At 42.4% G+C, this 19,661-nt stretch overlaps 2 protein-coding genes across 4 annotated transcripts; one reads left to right on the top strand and one right to left on the bottom strand.

Annotated features, from left to right (window-relative positions):
• Window positions 1-81: 81 nt before the first annotated feature.
• On the top strand, window positions 82-8,000 carry LOC136476452 (uncharacterized). 3 transcript variants are annotated; one of them, XM_066474282.1, is made up of 5 exons: window positions 82-934; window positions 1,391-2,398; window positions 2,516-2,688; window positions 6,672-6,869; window positions 7,168-8,000. In XM_066474282.1, exons 1-5 carry the CDS (start codon window positions 799-801, stop codon window positions 7,783-7,785), a joined length of 2,133 nt encoding a protein of 710 aa, XP_066330379.1. In that variant the 5' UTR covers window positions 82-798; the 3' UTR covers window positions 7,786-8,000. The 3 variants fall into 3 exon arrangements, with proteins under 3 accessions (XP_066330379.1, XP_066330377.1, XP_066330378.1); XM_066474280.1 differs by having other exon boundaries at window positions 84-934; window positions 2,510-2,688; XM_066474281.1 differs by having other exon boundaries at window positions 86-934; window positions 2,510-2,688; window positions 7,171-8,000.
• A 5,542-nt stretch (window positions 8,001-13,542) lies between these two features.
• LOC136469131 (putative B3 domain-containing protein Os08g0157700) lies at window positions 13,543-18,843 on the bottom strand. The gene is made up of 2 exons (XM_066467447.1): window positions 18,406-18,843; window positions 13,543-14,325 (listed from the first exon to the last, which is right to left on the bottom strand). Exons 1-2 carry the CDS (start codon window positions 18,841-18,843, stop codon window positions 13,543-13,545), a joined length of 1,221 nt encoding a protein of 406 aa, XP_066323544.1.
• Window positions 18,844-19,661: the final 818 nt, after the last annotated feature.

Raw genomic sequence — 19,661 nt, 5'->3', positions numbered from 1 at the left:
TGACTTAAAAAGCCAGAATCAAGGAAAAAAACAATGAAGTTGAAACTGTTCTTTGACAAGAAGCTGAAGCAAAAAAGAAGAAGAAGAAGAAGAAGAAGAAGAAGAAGAAGAAGCTTTCTCTGAGTTCATTGTTTTAAAGAAGTCGAAACCCTTCCAAAGAGGTAATATAAATAGAGGTAGTATAAATATTGGTAATATACTTATTTGGTAATATAAATATTGGTATTATTATATAAACTTGATCAAACTTAATATAATTTGACTTAGAACAAAATTAGAGCGTTAATTTTTTTGGTACTAGAATAGGCAATCGTAGAATTATATAAAAGAGGTGCATGCTACTAATACAACTTGAAAAATTGTTAATTTGGCTTAAAGAACCAATTTGAAATTTATATAAACTTTAAGATCTTGTTTGTAACGTGGGCATTTCTCTCGAATCTTATAGTTTTCGTGGGGAATTAAACATACTTTGTAAAAATACTGTAAGATTTTTATAAAATCCTAGATTTTGTAAAATTCTGCATGATTTTTATGAAAATCCTCTGTTTCAAACGGCTCTGATCCATTATTCCATTTTGATTATTAAATGACCCCCGCACAACTGTACTGCCTTCCTTCTCGACGAAGCCATGCTTCTGGCTTCGGAAGGCGGAGACGGAGAGGCGGAAAGTCCAACACTGATGCCCCTTCACTTCCCCGAAATTACCACTAGGTCCTTCTACACGCCACTCACTCTCTTCCCCATGTCCCCGTTCCTACCTTGACCAACCTGACGCACCACCGGCCTCGCCGGCGATGGCCTCCTCCACCTCAGCCGGCGCCGGCGCCGGCGCCATTCCCGCCGGCCCACCGTCCACGCTCTCCCCGAACGCGGCTCCCTACACCCTCCTCGCGCGTCAGGCCCGCACCCCTCCCGGACGCCCCCACGACGGTAATGACTTTCCTCCTCTCCCATCCCCCAGCCACTAGCGCCCATGGAGCTTCTGCCCCCCTGGACGGTGACTTTATTTTTCTAGGATTGTAGCTCTCGCGCTTCGCGGTTACTTTGCTGTATGGTTGGCATGTTGATTTGTTGCGGTGGCTTGGCGAAAGATTGGGCCTTTTCTGGGGTTCTTGTACTTTAACAAGGAAGGTTCGCAGGACGCAGGGATTGGCCCTAGGTTGAAGACTTGAAGTAGTACTATACTATCTGGCACCCAGCAATCGTTATCATTACCATCTTTCTTTTGTTCTGTAGTTTTATCCTTGCATATGGCTTTTAATTGAATCACCGGCACAATAATGTAGACGATTTTTGTTGGTTTTGTAGTACAGTTTAGTTTGATTCATGTGTTCCTATTTATTACTTGCACATAGATAGCATTAATTGTGTCTTATGGATGTGTAGGTGATGCTTCTAGGTTGATTGATAATAACTTTGTGTTGAATGGAGAGGACAACAGTTCTTGTTCGGTGCCACTGGCAGCACATTTTGGAATGAAGCAGAGTGACACTGTTTATTCAAGCAGCGGACATGGAACACGACAAGGTCAGCCAAGCTCCGCATGTGGAATTCCTCTCGGTGCCTATCCATCTCCAACGTCCTCAATTGGGATAGTTTCAGAGCCGTCAGTCACCATAGCTTCTGATTTCAAGCAGCACCTCGTTCCATCGACCTCAGGTAAGGGAAGCAGACAGCCAAGGGTGACGATCAGAAGCCCTCCAAATAAAACTTCAGAAACTAACAACACCATTTTCGGTTCTGTTAGCAAATTGGCTACAGGGCAAAATGATGAGTCCAACAAAGGGACTGGGAAACATGTCTCCTTCAGCAGGAACTTAGAACTCGGTAATCCTGCTCATGGAAATGGCAATTCAAAGGGCACCTCGAAAGAGCTAAATCCTGAATTTTGTGTGAAGCCTCTTGTCCCATTTGCATGCACTAGCCCATGTGTTACAATGGCTGATGATGTGAATCCTGATCCATCAGAGTGTTCTGTGGATTCACCTTGCTGGCGAGGGACAGCTCGTCTCTCTCCATTTGATGGTCTTCCAACATTAGTTGCCCAATCAGTGAAACAAGAATCAGTGGCTTTTGTTTCAGGGCAGGAACAAAGCTCTAGCACTGATTGCGAGGATCCAACTAAACTTCAGAATTTGGTCGCTAGCAAGAGTACACAAAACCGTTCCCAATCCCATGTTGAATTGGGTCTGTCCAAGGAACGTGGAGGCATTGGTACAAATCTTACACAATATTCCCATGGAAAGGAGCAGTTTGTGAAACATGGTGCAGCAAATTGCAATGCAGACAAACACTGTTTAGCAGTGATAGATGATTGCATAAAGCGATCTGGCCTAAACTCTGCTGCTCCTGATTTTGTTCCCTTATCTGTTAGGAAATCAAATACCGGCCATGGTGTGTCTCACACTCTTAAATCAAATCAAATTGTTCTATATGATTTCACCTGGTGCACCCTATCTCACATAATTTTTTTCCTTCTTTGGCTTATGCATGTATTTGGTCCAGCTACAGGTTCCTGTTCTTCATCTGGAGCGAACATATCAGGAATTCTGGAGGCGATCAAGAGTTTATCGGAGGTGCTATGCAATAATTTTTCTGATGAAATTGAGCTAGAGGAGCATGACCACTGCCTCCTCCAATCAGTAATTGAGAATCTTCAGAGTTGTCTTCATAAAGCAAGCAAGGTGCACCAGTTTTGCAATTTCCATAAATGTGAAATACATTCTGTTGATGGCAAATAATCGATGTGCATCTTTCAGTTTTCCTGGCCTCCTTTTTCCAGCTTGTTTATTTGAAATAAGAGGGTCACTACAACTGGAACACCCCCCCTCCCCCCTTTTGCAACGCATATATGCGTTGCTAGAAATCTAAATAAGTGTTGCAAGTGTCTATACCAACGCTTTAGTATATGTTGCAAGAAGTGGCGTTGCAAGGGTCTACCGCAACACATAATTATGTGTTGGTAAGTAGTACAAATAAGTGTTGCAAACGAGCAACGCATATAATTGGTATACACCATCGCTTATATGCGTTGCAAGTCGTAAGAGAGGAATCACTTCTAGAACCATATTGGCTTTCCCAAATTATTTAGTCAAACACATCGATCTTAGTTTTTATGAGAATAGAAAGAACGAACAGTGGGACAACACAAAGAACAGTGAGACAGCACAAATATATATTCCAATTAATTTCATCCTTTTCGGTATACTAGTATATTACAGAACTTTCGTGTATATTGTCATGCCTCGGCAACACATATACATGCAACTATAAAATATAAATTCTAGCTGCTGGCTTTCCCTCTAAATTTGTATGCTTCAGGTGATATCCAAACAAGAGAAATATTCAACCGACTCTTTGGACCTGCAGTGGCAATATACTCTATAAATAATACAGTTTATGATGATAATTATTACTTGTAACTATTCAGCGACAAAGTAATGATAGTAGTCCAGTAGATTGAAACCACTGAAATTTAACTAGTTTCCTATAAGGTACAGCGACTAATCCATTATACATGTCTATTTTCAAAACTAGTAAAACCAGAATTAATTTTGGCAAATAATGGAAAGCAGAGTTCCACTTTATGAGGATGACAACAACAGAGATTAGATTATGTTTGCTCTACTGGTTCAGAATTCAGATAGACTAAAGATGTTTTCTCTACAGTTTTAGATTGACAGCATAAGTAGGTGACTGCACATTTGAATATCCTAACAGAAGTTGAGTTAATGTGATTACTACAATTGTGGCTAGAGATCAGTGATGTTTTCGGATCTTTTAAATTAAAGATACCTAGATACATTCATGGCAAAAGTAAGAACATAGCACTGTGCTTACATTCATTGTTCTGGAACTCTGGCTTCAGCAACTGTGTAGACAATGTAAAAGTTCAGAGGATCTACAAAGGAATTGTAGGAGCATTTACGCGTATGGAAATCAGTAATTAAATCAAGAAAAATAGTAAACACTACAGGATCTGTTAAGCACAAATGATTTTGGACACATCCTGATGCAGAAGACTTTAGAGGCCAAAAAAGAATACCTGATAAAAGCTGTCAGACTCCAAGGACATGATATCTGTAGCAAATAATTGCAATTAATTTTGTCAATCTGAAACAAAATTTCAGAAATACTGAAATCCATGCTAAAGAAAGTTAAACTATGTACCTATGACCTTGCGCAGAAACATGGAAGTTCACTTGGAATAATTCAATTTTTCTGTAGAGCAGAGGGCAGCATTCTTCTAATGTACTGACTATGCTCAGGATGCCAATGATCCCAGATATTCAGAGATAGTACCAAAGCTGCTGACACTTCAGCATTCAGTATGTTCTACAAAAAAAAAAGTGATACATGCTTTCATTTACGATGGTGGTTATTAGAGTAATAGTGAAACAAGGATTAGCTGCAGTAAAAAAGATGAATAAGAATATAAAGAAAAAAAATACCTATTAGTTTCGTGGTTCAATTGAAAGCTCACTTGCCTGATGACCATAGTTCTCGTAGTAGCAGGTCTACGCCCTGAATTGTTCTCCCATAACAAATGGCTTTAACTAATCAGATAATATCCTGAATTTCTGATGTCTCAAGTAATATCACTTATAACCATATGACAGAATCATACAATTTTCTAAAGAATAATATGACAACACATAAAGAAACTTTGTGGTATTAATCCATCTACTGATTTGCATCCACATGGAAAAGCAGGTGTAGAAGAGAAGGGCGAGCATGCCTCAGTCAGGCCCAGGCAGGATACTTGCAAGACGGTGGGAGAAGATGAACTGCAGTGACGCTAGTGCAGACCAGGGTCAGATCCTTGCCGAGACTGGGGTCCCATATTGTGAGAGAAGTGAGCCACTCTCGATCTGCCGGATGGATTCCCCAGAAATTACGTATCAGAGAGAGCTAGGGGAAGAACAAAATTAAGAAAAAATAGCCTTGGGGTAGGAGATTATCAGAAATCACTAATTAATCCAAACCACATCCAAAAGAAGACTGGAGGAGAAAATACCTAAGATAAAGCACCATCAATTTGAGTGGCTCCTTCCCTCTTGTTGCTGCTACCTGATTTGAGGAAGCCGCCACCAGATGGCTGGATTGATTCTGTGGAGAGGCTTCAATCTCCTTCAGATCACATCACAAAATTCCCCCATCTCGCTGGTACTGTCATGTGGGGCCGCACGTATACTCGTCGCAGGAGGGCTCGTGACATCAGGCGTGCGGCTGAGAGAGCGGAGCGCGCGGCCAAGGAGGCGAGCGACGCGGCGATCTCTGTTAGTGGCTAGGAAGGAAAGCTGTGGGAGTTTACTTATTCAGTTCCCTTTTCTTAGGAGCAGATGGCTCTAGTTTGTTGGGCCTGAGGCCATATATCTTGTAATTCCCGAACCGATTGAATCATCAAGAAAGTTATACCCTAATCTCTCTCTCTCTCTCTCTAAACAACCAAGCCGACGGCTGTGGGGCAAAACCACGCCGGCGAGGACGGAGCGAGGCTACGAGCTCCGGAGTCGAGGGCCTGCTACTCGTGATCACCACGCCCTTGACAACCTGGTATCACGTTCCCAGCGATCCTCTTCCTCCGCCGCCAGCGCTACCGATCTACACCACGCCGCCACTGCACCACCATCACCGACCCCTAGCCCACCACCATTCCCCAGCACCGCATCCTCGCGACCCATTCCCATGGGTGACACCGGCGACCTCAAGCTCACCCTGGAGGCGCTGACCAAGACCCTGGCCTCCCTGCAAGCAGCGTCCGAGGCCACCACGAAAGCGATCGAGTCCAACACGCAGGCCGTCGCGGCTCTCACCAGTGACCGCTCGTCGACCTCATCTTCCGGTAAAGCGATCGGGGGTGAACACCATCAAGATCGACCACCGAAGCACTGGCGACCAGAGTTCCCGCGGTATGATGGCAAATCGGATCCTCTCACGTTCATCAATCGCTGCGAATCATTCTTCATCCAGCAGCACGTCGTTCCGGCCGAGCGCCTGCTACTCGTGATCACCACGCCCTTGACAGGTACCCAATCTAATCAAGTTGACCACTAGATTAAAGAGGGGGCTGCAAGAGGAAGATGGAGATCGGGCGGGGAGAGAGAGCACCAACCAGAGGAACCGATTGTGGCGGGGAGAAGCCCTAGGCGCCGCCTCTGAGCAGGGAGTTGGATCGGGCATTAGCGGAATGGGTGGGGAATGCTGGCCACGGAGCAACTTGCGAGGTGGGACGCGGGATGCAGATGAGCGGTTTAGTTTAAGGCAGGGAATGATTGCAACGCATGTATCTTTTCGTTGCAGCTCATGTGTTGCTAAATGGGTATTGGTGGCGTAGTGGGGTACGGTTAATCTAAACTATTCTGGTTTGTTCTGTATTTTGCTTTAATTTGGACTTCATTTTCCCTCTGGTGCTAAATGTTATTTATTCCATGTCCTCTTTGAAGGAATAACTGTGAATCTTTCTTAAACCCTATCTGTGTAAGATCAGTGAGCTATATGATTTCTGCTTCTGTGAAATTTTGCTTTCTTGAACTAGAAATAATGAAAATCCTCAAAAATTATCAGTGTTGCCACTTGTCATCAGCATTTAAAACTCGAAAGACTTGCAATTGAATTGTGTGATTTGATTCAGTGATGTAGTAAACCTTGTTTTGGCTCTTACTAGGTTCCTGTCATGGTCGCTTCTGACAAGTCAGGAGGACTAAAGGCTTGCTATGCTCAGAATGCAGTTTCAAAATCTGTCGCAGGAGACTACAATGGTAGTTACACTGCTGATAATGGAAAAGACATAATTATCTCTAATTTTGGTGATTCTAGTCGATTGGTTGGTGACTTAAGAAACAAGAGTGTGACAGGGTACCAGGTAACCTTTTCTACACATTGTAAGACAGTTTTGTTACTTTTAAACGTGCAGAGTATCTTGATGAATTTTGTCTCCCAGTAAGTACAAATTACGAGATATGCGGTGAAACTTCTGTTTGGCAACTTTTAGAATAATCATGTGAAACAATCTGCTGCTAGCATTTTCTCAGAAAATATCTTATAATTTGTTTCCTATTTCTTTTGTACCATTGTATTAAGATTCAGCAGGATCTGATTGCTGAAGTCACGTGGTATTACTTTCTCTTACCCTTTCTGACAAGCTACTGTTAATGATTTAGCAGTCTGCACTCAGCAATTTTCCAAAGGAGCTCTCATGGGAGGAGGAGCACTCACAGGCTCATATCTATAAGAAATTGTGGTTTGATGCAGAACGTGCAAATTGTGCTTTGAAGTATCAACTGAAACAAACTCGTGTGGAAATTGACCTAGAGTCTAGCATGGCTCATATTGGTGGTGGTCCAAGAAACCATTCTTTCCATCTATGTGATATGGGTGTAGATCCAAGTAATTCCTATGGACCTGCCATAACTTGCCCACTGATGCTCAAGGGCCATCCTGGAGGAAGAAAGACTCATAACCTGCTTTCTGCTGCTGACCACATTCAGTCAGGAGACAGCAGTGTTCTATCAAGATCAAAAGGTTACATAGCTGTGCCAGAGAATATTGAGGATGAATATTTCTTGCCAGGATCGGAAGAAACTAGTGTCCACCGCCATGTCCATCCTGGTCTACAAGTGAAACCAAGTAGGGCCCTCAAAAGGTTGAACACAAGCACATCAGATGGAATGTCATCATCCTCATATATCACTGGAAGGGATGACGTTCTGCGTGGCTGCTGCGAGTTTGGATCTTCAGACTGGGAGCATGTGCTGAAGGAAGAAATCGGCTCAACCTAAAGGGCTGAAGGGATCTGGCTGGAAGTATATACTAGTAGTGTACATGTATGAGCAACCATGAACCTAGGAATTCGAGGCCTCTTGATTTTGCTTGACAAGGCTGATGAATGGGCACTGCTTGAAATGGTGCCGCTCTAGCCTACGGAAAACCCCTTATTTATCTTATATTGGGAACAATGCCTATGAATCATAATAACTTTGGATGACTATGCTAATTTTCTAGTATGCCAAATGCAGATGCTATTTTGGCACACGATTAAGAAGTCCAAGGTGCCATATTTCGATTTTGAGAGTTCATGGACCTAGTATATTTAACTCTAAAGTAAATGTTGTCTATCAACTATATCTAAGCATAGCATAAGTTTAAAGCATTAGCAAAGGGTGGAGCTCGATTTTCCACGAGTCCATTGCACAAATACTCTAAAGCTAGAAGTCATGAACGTGGTCATAATGGAGAGCATTCGAATGATCAATACAAGTCAAAACTGTGCAGATTGGAACATGTTTTACCTACTCAAGAGCGAGGATACAACATACAACCCATATGACCCTTCGGTATCTAAGGAGTCTCTCATGCCTCATCCTTTATCATGCTCAGCGAAATCGCCCATGAACAGTTGAAATGGTCGGGGGTACTAGCTTTCTAGCTGCCTCGCGCCCCAAGTCGCACCGAATCTACGTAATTATCTAGTCATAACACAATACTAGACTTACCATCCCCATCCATGGCAAGTGGTTGGTACAATATTGTGTCCGAGTCTAAGACTTGCTACAATAGATGCAACGGTCCTTAATCGGCCAATGGAGTTACGTCATCTGAGATCCTTAGTTGAGCTTCGATCACATTCATTTTCTTGGTCAAGTTTTATCTCTTTTCCCCCTGTTTGTTCATTAGGTAAGGCCATCAACTCCTAACCTTGCGTAATCAATGAGAAACACATTATGTGCTCAAATTCTACCGGTATAAGCAATCTAAGCATGTATTAGGTCCTAAATGGGGCCTGCATGTACACTAGTAGTATGCCTTAGCATGACCACCAGCAGCACCCGTGTGGCACAGGGTGGCACCGATGGCGAGTCTACACAAAGAGCAAGATGGCTAGGTTCTGTGGTGCATCCCGGGGACTCGCGCTGCAACCTCCATTGCCAGACCCACTTATAAGGGACATAGGGCACCATTAGCGAGACAGCAAAGCAAGAACCCTTGCAACTCCCTGTAACCACACATCTCTCTCCCTTGCTCGATTGTAACCCCGTCTCTCCCGAACGCTTGAAACATGAAATTGCTACTGGGCGTAAGGTTCGAGGCCAAACCAGGATAAACCCTTTGTGTCTTGAGTGTTAGGCCATTGGAACTCATATATTGACATTCTATTTACTCATCGTAGTAACACCCACGACACTACTGTCCTGACGGACAGTCCATTCGACGCGTCGGATAATCTGTCCGGACATTGGTGACGTTTCAGGAGGGCCAATCAACGGGCTGATGTGGCATCAGATGGACTGTCTGTACGGTCCCGCAGACAGTCCGTCCGAACACCATAGGCTCTTCAACTAGGGTCTTTTGACTAGGTCATTAAGGATGGTCTTGGGACAACATCTCAGCTTTCTCATGGGCTCCAAGGTGTTGGGGTGGTTCCCCCATCGTGCGTTCCTCTAGGTACGTTCTCTGTCTTTATTGTAGATAATCCTCATTGATGGTTTTAGAGGTGATCCACTTGAGTCACGTATGGGCATCTAGCTCCACTAACTTTATGGCCAAGAGAGGTCTCACATCGGAGATAAAGCATGGTTTCACTAATCCTAAGAAAAAAGGAGTATTGGCAAGAAAGGCTTGAGCATGGTTGGAAGTCGAGGATGAATATAATAGAACACTTAAAAGAAAGCACAGACTTGGGGTTAACTCAATGGTGTTTAGAAGAAGACAACAAGCATTACACAATCCATGACAAATGATAAGCACGAACTAGATGATGATCAAGGTCTTGGTTAGCTTGAAGGTCAAGGGTACGGTAATTCAAATTAGAGAAGGGAATATGGTCGAATGGGAATGACACCACTAATGATAAGATAGCTTGTCGGTGTGGCTTTATAGAAGTCATGATAGTTCACCCCTGATGCCTGCATCCGTCCATGGGCTTACTCATGTGGCTGTGGTCCACATGGAGTCTCGGTTCTGTTACGACATGAAGGGATACTGCCATATCGTTGTATGAATGCCATCGACGAACGTTTTATCGAGAGGGATGATTCAAGAGGATTTGGAAAAGGTTATGATCAAGACATCCAAGGACAATGATGTGTTAGTTATGCTCATGTCAAAGGCCTGGGATTCTTGGACTAACTTTAGAAAGAAGACGGATTTGCGGTTTAACAAGGATTTAACAAAAAGTTTTAAAAATGGTGGATTTTTGGGTTGTTATAGGATTCCTTGCTAAACTAAAGGTGCCCAACTGAACTAAATAATAACTTTATCAAATCTAGTATTTTTCTCAAAGAAAATGTACGCTTAATTTGAGATCATCCACTAGTAACTAACTTCAACAACTGTGTACAAATAAACGAGCTTGCAGTTCATATGGCTGAAGTCTGTTGACCGGTTGTTAGACTACACAACGGAGTACAATGACAAAGTAAATCATATTCCCAATATCCATGTTATGCACTTGAAATAAATGTTTGTAAATTGTAAATGTATGAACGACGATCCAAAATGGAGAAGGTTGTACCACACAGATATAAAATGCTTTACTGAAACTTGATATATGCATAAAATCAATCTGAATTTGTTTCCACAAAACAAGTTGAATTTACCATGTAACTGATAGAATGCTAAGAAATGTATGCTCTTTGAAGCATCCATAAAGTAGAGAAAGTTGATTGTTTAATTTTTGGTTGGAGAAGATGATAACATAAAGCAAGGATGATCCTATCCACTTGAACAAACTTACTGTTTTACTAATCTGCAACTTGTAGCCCTGTGTTGGTTTGTTAATTTTTTTTTGGAGCAAGGATTACTTTGTTTAATTGTGCCAGCAGGTCGTGTTGCATTGTGTCCTAGTCCCTGAACAGCTAAACGTGTTGCCAAAGTATGAGCCAGAGCGAGATGCACTGAATTGGTCATTTGAGGTGGCGTGCGTTCATATTACGTACGGATTAGTACTTCCAGTTTTTTCCTGTCATGATGTCTTCATGAATCGACTTTATTTTTGTCATTTTGTGATTAAATGTTCATCCATTTATAAAAATTCATTGTGCCACCAACACACTTTATACCGTCCTAGCTTTTTTCCAGCCAGCGTGTTCGCTGGTTGGTGCTGGTGCTGGTTTGGGCTGGCTGGTGCTGGTTTTTTTGTGAGAGGAAAACACTGTTGGCTGGTTGAATAAGCCTGGCTGAAACCAACAAGCGAACATGGTGATAGTCCGTAGGTGCCTTTCAAGTGGCTATATATAGAATCCAAAACGGCTCTACAAATTAAATCCACAATAAGTCATTCAACAACCTCGTCTTTTCCCAACTTATTGGAGTTTCTAATACGAGCAATAAGTTATGCTGCTCACCAATTGTGATTTATTAGGATATGACATCATTCCTTAATAAAAAAAAGGTAAGGTCTCGTTTGAGCCCAAGGAACTCCTATAGTCCTATGTAAGACTTGGTATGCAATTGGTGGTTAAGATAAAGATGCAATTCGTGACTGACTGGTCCCAATGCATGTAAACAAAGCATAGTGAAATAAAGTGTTATTGCATCACTCTCAAGGGTTGTTATGGCTTCTTATTCACACACAGAAATATGTTGCTGAACCAAAAAAAAAAGCAAAAGTTCACACATGAGGACAACAATCTCATTTTTAAAATGTTATTGTTTTTTGTTGTTTAATATATTTTTTTGAAAGGACAACAAAAACTTTGACGTAGTTTTTATTAAAAGAATAAAAAGAAAATAAAAGTACTGGCTCATTTTTTTTACATGAAAACCGAGCCAAAAACTACATAACTAGAGGAGGTGCGCCTGCACCACACTCAAACTATGACACAAACAGCCGACTAAAAGGCTACTCAACTCCACTGGCTACTCACACTACTAAGCCAACTACTCCCTCGGTCCCAAAAAAGAGTTATTCTCACTTTCAAAAAGTCAATAATTTTTAAATTTAATTAAATATATTTAACAAAATATTAATATTTATGATACATAATTAGTACCATTAGGTAGATCGTTGAATATATTTTCATAATAAACTTATTTGGAGATATAAATGTTGCCCGTATTTTTTATAAACCTAGTCAAAATTGAGAAAGTTTGACCAGCACGATTCTCATAGCGACTCTTTTTTAGGGACGGAGGTATGTTAAACACAACCCAGCTAACAACTCTATTTTATTGTTTAATATTGTATATACTAGCTATTGAGCTCAACAAATCCCTAAAAAATTCACTTTAGATCAGTAAAACAGTCTAGCTTCGATTCTCCGATTAAAAAAACAAGAACTTCACACTCGGGCGCACACACAAATATATTTAGTTTTCTGTATGCGATATGCGCGCAAATTGCAGCCTAGAGCTATCTATAAAATGGCTGTATGTGCACCATGGGTCTTGATGGTTTTCTAAAAATACGTTTGCAATGTCTCATAATAATATACATGTGGTATCTACACAATGGTATCTTGCAAAAGCATGCAACATTTTTCTGAGGTACAAAACACAAAACTTTTGCATGTGGGGTTAGAACATGTATTGTATATACACACACAAGATCAGATGTATACATATACATCGTGCATGTGTCATCATATATATGTGCAGATATATTAACAAAGTTTTAGAAGCTCTTCCTATGCACAAAAGGGACACTGATAATCTTCTTCACGTATTTGACAAAGAAGATACAAAAACACTGAGTTATTCTAACTAGAAGATAGTATATCCTTGTAATCACAGAAAAAAAAAACAAGATACATATCATAAATAAAGACTTATGGTGATACATTGAGATGTGGTTAATGGTTTCATCCAATTAATTCTCGTTGCCTCAAAATAGTAGTCCAATATGTAAACAAGGTGATCAAAATTTGTACTCAAACATCTAACACATTCAGGAAAAAAAGGCAAAGGGACAGACATGAAATGAGTTGGAAATAAAGACTTACTCAACTTGTAGAATAACTTTATGCTATGATTCACACAAGCATGGTCATGAAACATATATACGACAGTGTTAAAAACCATGGAAATATAATAGCTAATTCACCTCAATTCATCCGATGCACACAATTAATTGCTTAAATGACAGCTACATATAATGTGCATAAAATAAAACAAAAATCAAGGCCTTGAGTATAAGGGGGCCGTTAGGATCTACTCCCATAATTCAGTCGTGATTCGAAAACCTATGATTGTCTTCATAAATCTCACACGGCCAGCAGTTAGATACAAACTAAACCATAGTAAATAATTGCCCTCTTGCTCACAATCAACTGCACTAAGAGTAGTAATTATACTAAACAAGAACAAGAACAAGGAACCAAAGAACAAGATCGAGAGCAAGGATCTAATCACCATTAATTACTTCATGCAATTACCTAAAATAAATCATCAATCCAATTGGAATCAAATAAACATGACTAGTGAAGATTCAATAAGGCACCACGTACTGTGTATCAATAGAAATTGCTAGCTCTCTACCTATGGTGTAATAAGGTTCCAGATCAGTAGATCATCATCTCTGCCCACCTACGTCGTTGCTACTAGCTGTCGCCGTCGCCGTCGACGTCGACATACTCCACTTCGGCGGAAGCCGGTGCCGCCGGTGCATCGTCGCTGCTGCACTCAACATTGAAGCCGAAGAGCCTGAAGCTCCTCGCCCCCGAGGGTCCCACCTCGGTGTCATGACCAGCGATGGCGGGGGACGCCGTCTCCACGGCCATCGTTGCACCCCCATTCAAGGCTTGCACTCCGACAACTATCGGCCAAGGCGGCATGGTGGTGGCAGCGTCGCCGAAGCTGATATCGACATCGCAGCGGCGGCGGCGCTGGCAGTGGCGGTGCTCGATGAAGTAACATCCGCCGCCAGCGCCGCGGGAGAAGGTGACAGTGTCCCCCGCGGCAAGTCGCGCGGCGCGGACGAAGAGGCTCCACCCCTTGGTCATGACGTAGCTCTGGCTGCTCCCCCAGTAGGAGTACCGGAACTGCCACAGCGCGCCGCCGCGGTCCTGGAAGCACAGCAGCGTCCCGGCTCCGGCAGCCGGGAAGAACCGCTCCGCGTGCTGCTTCGGCACCACCAGCCGGTTGAGCTTGCCAACGTCGCTCGGGGTCAGCACCTTGTCGAACATGTGCTCCCGCTCCACCCTATGGCTTGGCTCGCCGCCGCCGCCGCCACCTTGTTGGTGGAGATCTTGACCTAGAGCTCGTTGCTGGTACAAGTTGTCTTCTTGGTCTTCTTGCACTTCTTGAGTGTCTTCTACCTGCAGTACTGTGCCCAAGCTCAGGTCCATGTACACGGGATCAATTGGCTGGGTTTCTCTCTTGCTCTAGCTCTATATAGCACAAGATCTAGGAAATGTTATGGGGGATTTTCTTGAATATCTAGGGCAGATGGAGCATGTGTGAGTATAATGCAACAGAAGAGCTAAGAGAGCTTGATCTTGTCTAGCTGGCTACCTGGCTATAGCTCATCACCGTCATATAATTTCTTGATGAGTAATGAGAGAGTAGAGGGGCATGGCTAGAGGAGGAATCAGCTTTGGTGAGAGATTCTTGAGTGACAGAAACAAGAGAGAAGCTTCTTGCAAGGAGGGGAAGGAGGGGCCTCTACTTGATACACTAATCAAATATGTTTAGGGGACAAGTGGGTCTGTCCTTTCTGCAATTGGCAGGGGCAGGCAAGGTATGACCAATATTAGTAAACAATCAGAAACTACTTAATTCGTTCGAAACCACTAAGTGCTGCCTGAATATATATCAACATCCATGCTGCGGCACGCAGTGGTTTATGGTTTGCAACTTGTTGATGGGGCAGGTATGTCAACTAAGGACCCCTCGTGGAAATTCAGCAGATGCAGTTTGCTGGCCCTGTGTAAACTTGTGCCTATATGATCTTTGATTTATATTATTTTCTTTTCTTTTCCTTTCTCTTTTGTGTGCTCTCTACTTCTCAAGTGAACTGGGTGGGATATATTGCCAGCAGTCTTAGAAAACTGGAATCAGGTTGTTTCACCACCTGCACTTACAACCCTGGGGCCATTCTCAACGGAGAGTTTCGTGGCGTTGTTTCCAAGACTAACACATCCTGTTAAATGAAATGAAACATGAATGAAAATATTCATCTTCAATGCACAATTTCATTCTATAATTTCATAGACATTTGATTTCATGACTCACATAGAGTTGGTAATCATGCCAAGAGAGTTTCATCTAGATAAAACTCACTTCTCTCACTTCTTAAAAACGTTGTCATGTCATCAAAAAACGCCTATATATGACAGCCTATTAAATGCAAAGTAGGCAATGAAATATTCATCCTCAATGCATAGTTTCATTCTATAATTTCATAGACATTTAATTTCATGACTCATATAGACTTCGTAATCATGCCAAGAGAGTTTCATCTAGATAAAACTCACTTCTCACATGAAACTCTCACTGAGAGTGGCCTTAGTACGTATAGATTATTAATTGAAACAATAAACAAATATGTTCACAAAAAAGAAACAATAAACAAATACACACTTAGGTTATATTCATTATTCTACTTGATAGAACAAGATAATTCTCGGGAACTTTGCAAAAGTTACAATGAACAATTCAATTTCCAAGGAATGAGGAGTAACAGTGCTCTCTCCGTTTCTAAAGAAATGCCATTTAAGTTTTATCTTAAGTTAAACAATCTTAATTTTGATCAAATTTATAGAGAAAATTATCAGCATTTGTGATGCCAAATACATGTACTGTGAAAATATATTTCGTGATAAGTTTAATGATGATACTTATTTGGTATCGTAAATATTGATAATTTTTTATATAAATTTCATCAAACTTAAGATGATTTGCTATAGATAAAGCTTGAATAACATTATTTTTGGGACCGAGGGAGTACATCGGTATAACCCACTGTCTTCTCTTCTTTTTCCGGTAAAATACTGATTTTTTGGACACCTAGACATGGCCCCCCTTATTCTTTAATGATGTTTTTTTATTACAAGCTTTGGTTGTAATCAAGTGTAAATCAGCAGGTTTCCCAAGATCAACAGCTGTACATAAGTAGGCAAAAATTGAGGACTAATATTTAAACTTGGTTGATCAACAGCATGTTCGCTTGGTCGTATTTGTCTTATAAGCCATGACCTATTAGCCAACGAACAGTATTTTTCTCTCACACCAAACTAGCCAACAGTACTTTCAGCCATGACTTATAAACCAAACAAGCCCAAACAAACAGGGCCAGGTGGCAAGTTGATCTTCTGCTGACGTCATCTACCTAGTGTATTGTGGCGTCAGCTTCCATGTGACGGTATATTATTATACAAATAGGTTGGTTTTAACTTCATATATAGCTATCTGGATAATTCCAGTTGCAGAAAGAATAATCCTCAGATTCCAGCAAATACTTTCTGCATCCTTATTAACATGAGCAGAGCCACAGGAGACAGAACATATATATGAATTTAAGGGGGACAAATAAAACTTAAAATTTAGCACCAAGAAATTCCTTGCTAAAATATAAATATGCACAGTGGAATGTAGGGATGGAAATTGAGCGGATATTTCCCGCTCTATACACATTGTCAACTTAAACTTTCATTATGACCGGCATTGTTACATTACATCGGCGTCTTGGATCTATGCCCATTCTTCAAAACATAATATTGTTGCAATATTGTTACCAAATTGTGGCAAGGAAGAGTATGCACATTGTCAAATTAAACTTTCAGCATGAATTTATTTTGAAATTACTAGAACATTTGTCATAAAGAATTGGTGTAGATCCATGGATTTCCTGTACATGACGATTGTACAAAGAAGAAGTAGGATGGGAGAGATCCGAACCAACTTTGTTCGGAAAAAAGAATTGATGTCCACAAGAAAACTTATGCAGTAGCCAAGCGGTGGTTGGACAACAGACCTGCAGGGCCAATCATCTTATCAGTGTTAGACTTGAGCAAGCGGTATGATCATAGGGCAACACTGCTTAGAGCATCTCCAATCATTATGCATTTGGGCTTGGCATTTACCAAAATGCATAAAACTCCAAAAAAAACCCCTCCAATCGTTATGCATTTGGACTTTGCATTTTACATAGCTATGCATTTGGAGGGGGAAACTTGGCATATATGCCAAAGTAGTCCGGCTATGCAAATAGACATCCCGGGCTTCTCGGTTCCTCCTCGCGAGCTGATGGTGAAGGGGAAGGGACGTACGGCGATGGTGTGACGTACGGCGAAGTGACGAACTGGCACAATACAAGCAGCTGTGACCTGGAAGTGACGTATGGCGATGGTGTTGATCGCACTTCGTACGCGACGGCGGCGACACGAGCTGGTTCAACGCGACCTGAATGGAATCACCTCATCGCGACCTGGTTCAACGCGACGGCGGCGACACGACCTCCTTCGACGATGTTTGGCGCGGGAATGGGGCGTTGTTTGGCGCGGAAAAAATTTGCGGCGCGGGAATGATTGCCGAGAAAAAGATATTTCCGGAAAAAAAACACATGTTGGACTATGCATTTTGCATAACGGTTGGAAAACACCCGAATATAGCCTTGCCATTTTCATTTGGGGGTGCTCCAATTGCCCAAAATGCATAGCTCCAAATGCATAACGATTGGAGATGCTCTTAAGTGACTAGGTCAATTCGATCTACGTAACACCACAGCCTTTTTACGAGTATGTTGGTAGAGGTTCACCGATTCAATTAGAACCAGTTTTTTTTTTCTTTTTGAAGGGAAAGAGAGATTTGGTCGCTTAGACAGGGTAATTGGTACAATCATCATACTGATTTTTACTGCATCTACCCTCAACCATAGTCAAACTCTTGATAGTACCAAGTGCATGCTGCAAATTAAGGGCAAAAGAGTACTTATGCAGGTGTGACGATAGTAAATTACTCACTCAATTTAGACCGAGAATTGTTGGCCCATCGATCTCCGGTACGGAGATATCCGACCATTCTCTAGTGTTGTCGAGCACACACTAGCGATGCCGACCACGAACTGTCGTTGTCGACCACACACTATGGCTAGAGGTAGAGTAAGGGAGAGAAAACAGAGCATACACACACAACAGAGACACCAGCGTTGGCCGGAACTCTGTATAGGAGATGGCAAATCTGAACTCGCTCTTTACTGAGTTGCAGTGGTAAACTATTTATACAACTCTATCCATCCAGTCCTAGTACAGCTGCCATGCTGCTACAGTGACTAGATGTGACAGCAGACCTGACTTTGGCGTCTGCCCCTGCTGTGGCTACAGTGCGGCAGGTGAGCCGTTCGGCGTCTGCCCCTGCAGCAGAGTGCCCTTTTTGACGCAGCCTTCCCCTACTACGCATTCATACAAGGGATGCAACATATTATCTTACAATTCTTCTCCTAATCCTGCTGCTAACCCTAGAACCCCCTCTATGTCGATCATCTTCTTCAGCTCCGTGAGTCGAAGACGGCCGAGCGGCTTGATGAGGACGTCTGCGAGTTGCCGACCAGTTTCGACAAACTCGATGACGATCTGCCCTCCATCGACACAGTCCCTGAGAAAGTGGAACTTCACGTCGATGTGTTTGCTCCGGTCGTGGAGAACCGGATTCTTCGCGAGGGCGAGGGCGGGCTGGTTATCCACCATCAATGCTGGTGGGTGAGCTTCCGCACTGGTCAGCTCGCCCAGCAGCTGGCGTAGCCACACAACTTGGCACATCGCTGTGGCCGCCACTACGTACTCTGCCTCACACGTAGATAGCGCCACCACCTTCTGTTTCAGCGACAACCATGAAATTAGAGTCGACCCGAGGAAGACGAGCACGCCAGAAGTGCTCCGCCGTCCGTCGATGTCCCCCGCCATGTCAGCATCGCTGAATACAGTGAGCTGCAGCCTACTCCCAGCGTCCGGTCACCTCTGTGAGCTCGTTTCTTCATGATCTTGCGTATGGCTTTGTTCCTATCTTCGTGCTTGGACTTTGCTTGATATCTTGGGTCTTCTCTTGTGCTCCTAGGGTCTTGCTTACACTACTACAGAATGGACTTGTTGTCCTGGGCGGTAACAGCCTTTAGTCCCGGTTACCGCGTCGGGACAACGATCCCGGGACTAAAGGTGGAACCTTCAGTCCCGAGTCATCGAGCCGGGACTAAAGAGGGACCTTTAGTCCCGGTTGGTAACACCAACCGGGACTAAAGGCCCTCCAGCCGAGCGAACCTGGCGCACCCTTTAGTCCCGGTTGGTAACACCAACCGGGACTAACGGTTCACCCTTTAGTCCCGGTTGGTAACCCCAACCGGGACTAAAGGTTCCTTTTCTTTTTCTTTTTTTTTGTTTAATTTGTTTTCAGTTCAGTTACACGTATTTGTTTAATATATAATATGTTTTTATGTACGTATTCTACGCTGCTAATATAAATACACACATGCGTATAATTACATCTAATTCTCATCTTGAGTATTATTATATTCGAATAAAGTATGAAACTATATATATTATAGATATATATATATGTATATATACAACACTTTCATAATCTTGTTCTCGAAAATAACGATATCAATAAACATTTAATTTACATCATTTATTCCTTAAGATCAAAGTAGAACTCGCCGTTGGGATTTAGCACTTTTTCTAGAAGATATCCTGCTATTGACTCTTGAACTGCTTTCAGATGGTCTTTT

The sequence above is a fragment of the Miscanthus floridulus genome, chromosome 8 (assembly GCF_019320115.1).
Source record: "Miscanthus floridulus cultivar M001 chromosome 8, ASM1932011v1, whole genome shotgun sequence".
NCBI classification, from domain to species: Eukaryota; Viridiplantae; Streptophyta; class Magnoliopsida; order Poales; family Poaceae; genus Miscanthus; species Miscanthus floridulus.
Note: the sequence above shows the minus strand (reverse complement) of the source record. Positions and strands in the feature narration are given on the sequence as shown.

What these genes read in the sequence shown, in the direction of transcription:
- LOC136476452 (XM_066474280.1), top strand. Translation starts at nt 799, where the DNA reads ATGGCCTCCTCCACCTCAGCCGGCGCCGGCGCCGGCGCCATTCCCGCC. An exon ending in TCCCGGACGCCCCCACGACG is followed by an intron (nt 935 to 1,390) that starts GTAATGACTTTC and finishes ATGGATGTGTAG; the next exon opens with GTGATGCTTCTAGGTTGATT. An exon ending in GTCTTCATAAAGCAAGCAAG is followed by an intron (nt 2,689 to 6,671) that starts GTGCACCAGTTT and finishes GGCTCTTACTAG; the next exon opens with GTTCCTGTCATGGTCGCTTC.
- LOC136469131 (XM_066467447.1), bottom strand. Translation starts at nt 18,843, where the DNA reads ATGGCGGGGGACATCGACGGACGGCGGAGCACTTCTGGCGTGCTCGTC. An exon ending in AGATGATCGACATAGAGGGG is followed by an intron (nt 14,326 to 18,405) that starts GTTCTAGGGTTA and finishes ATATAGAGCTAG; the next exon opens with AGCAAGAGAGAAACCCAGCC.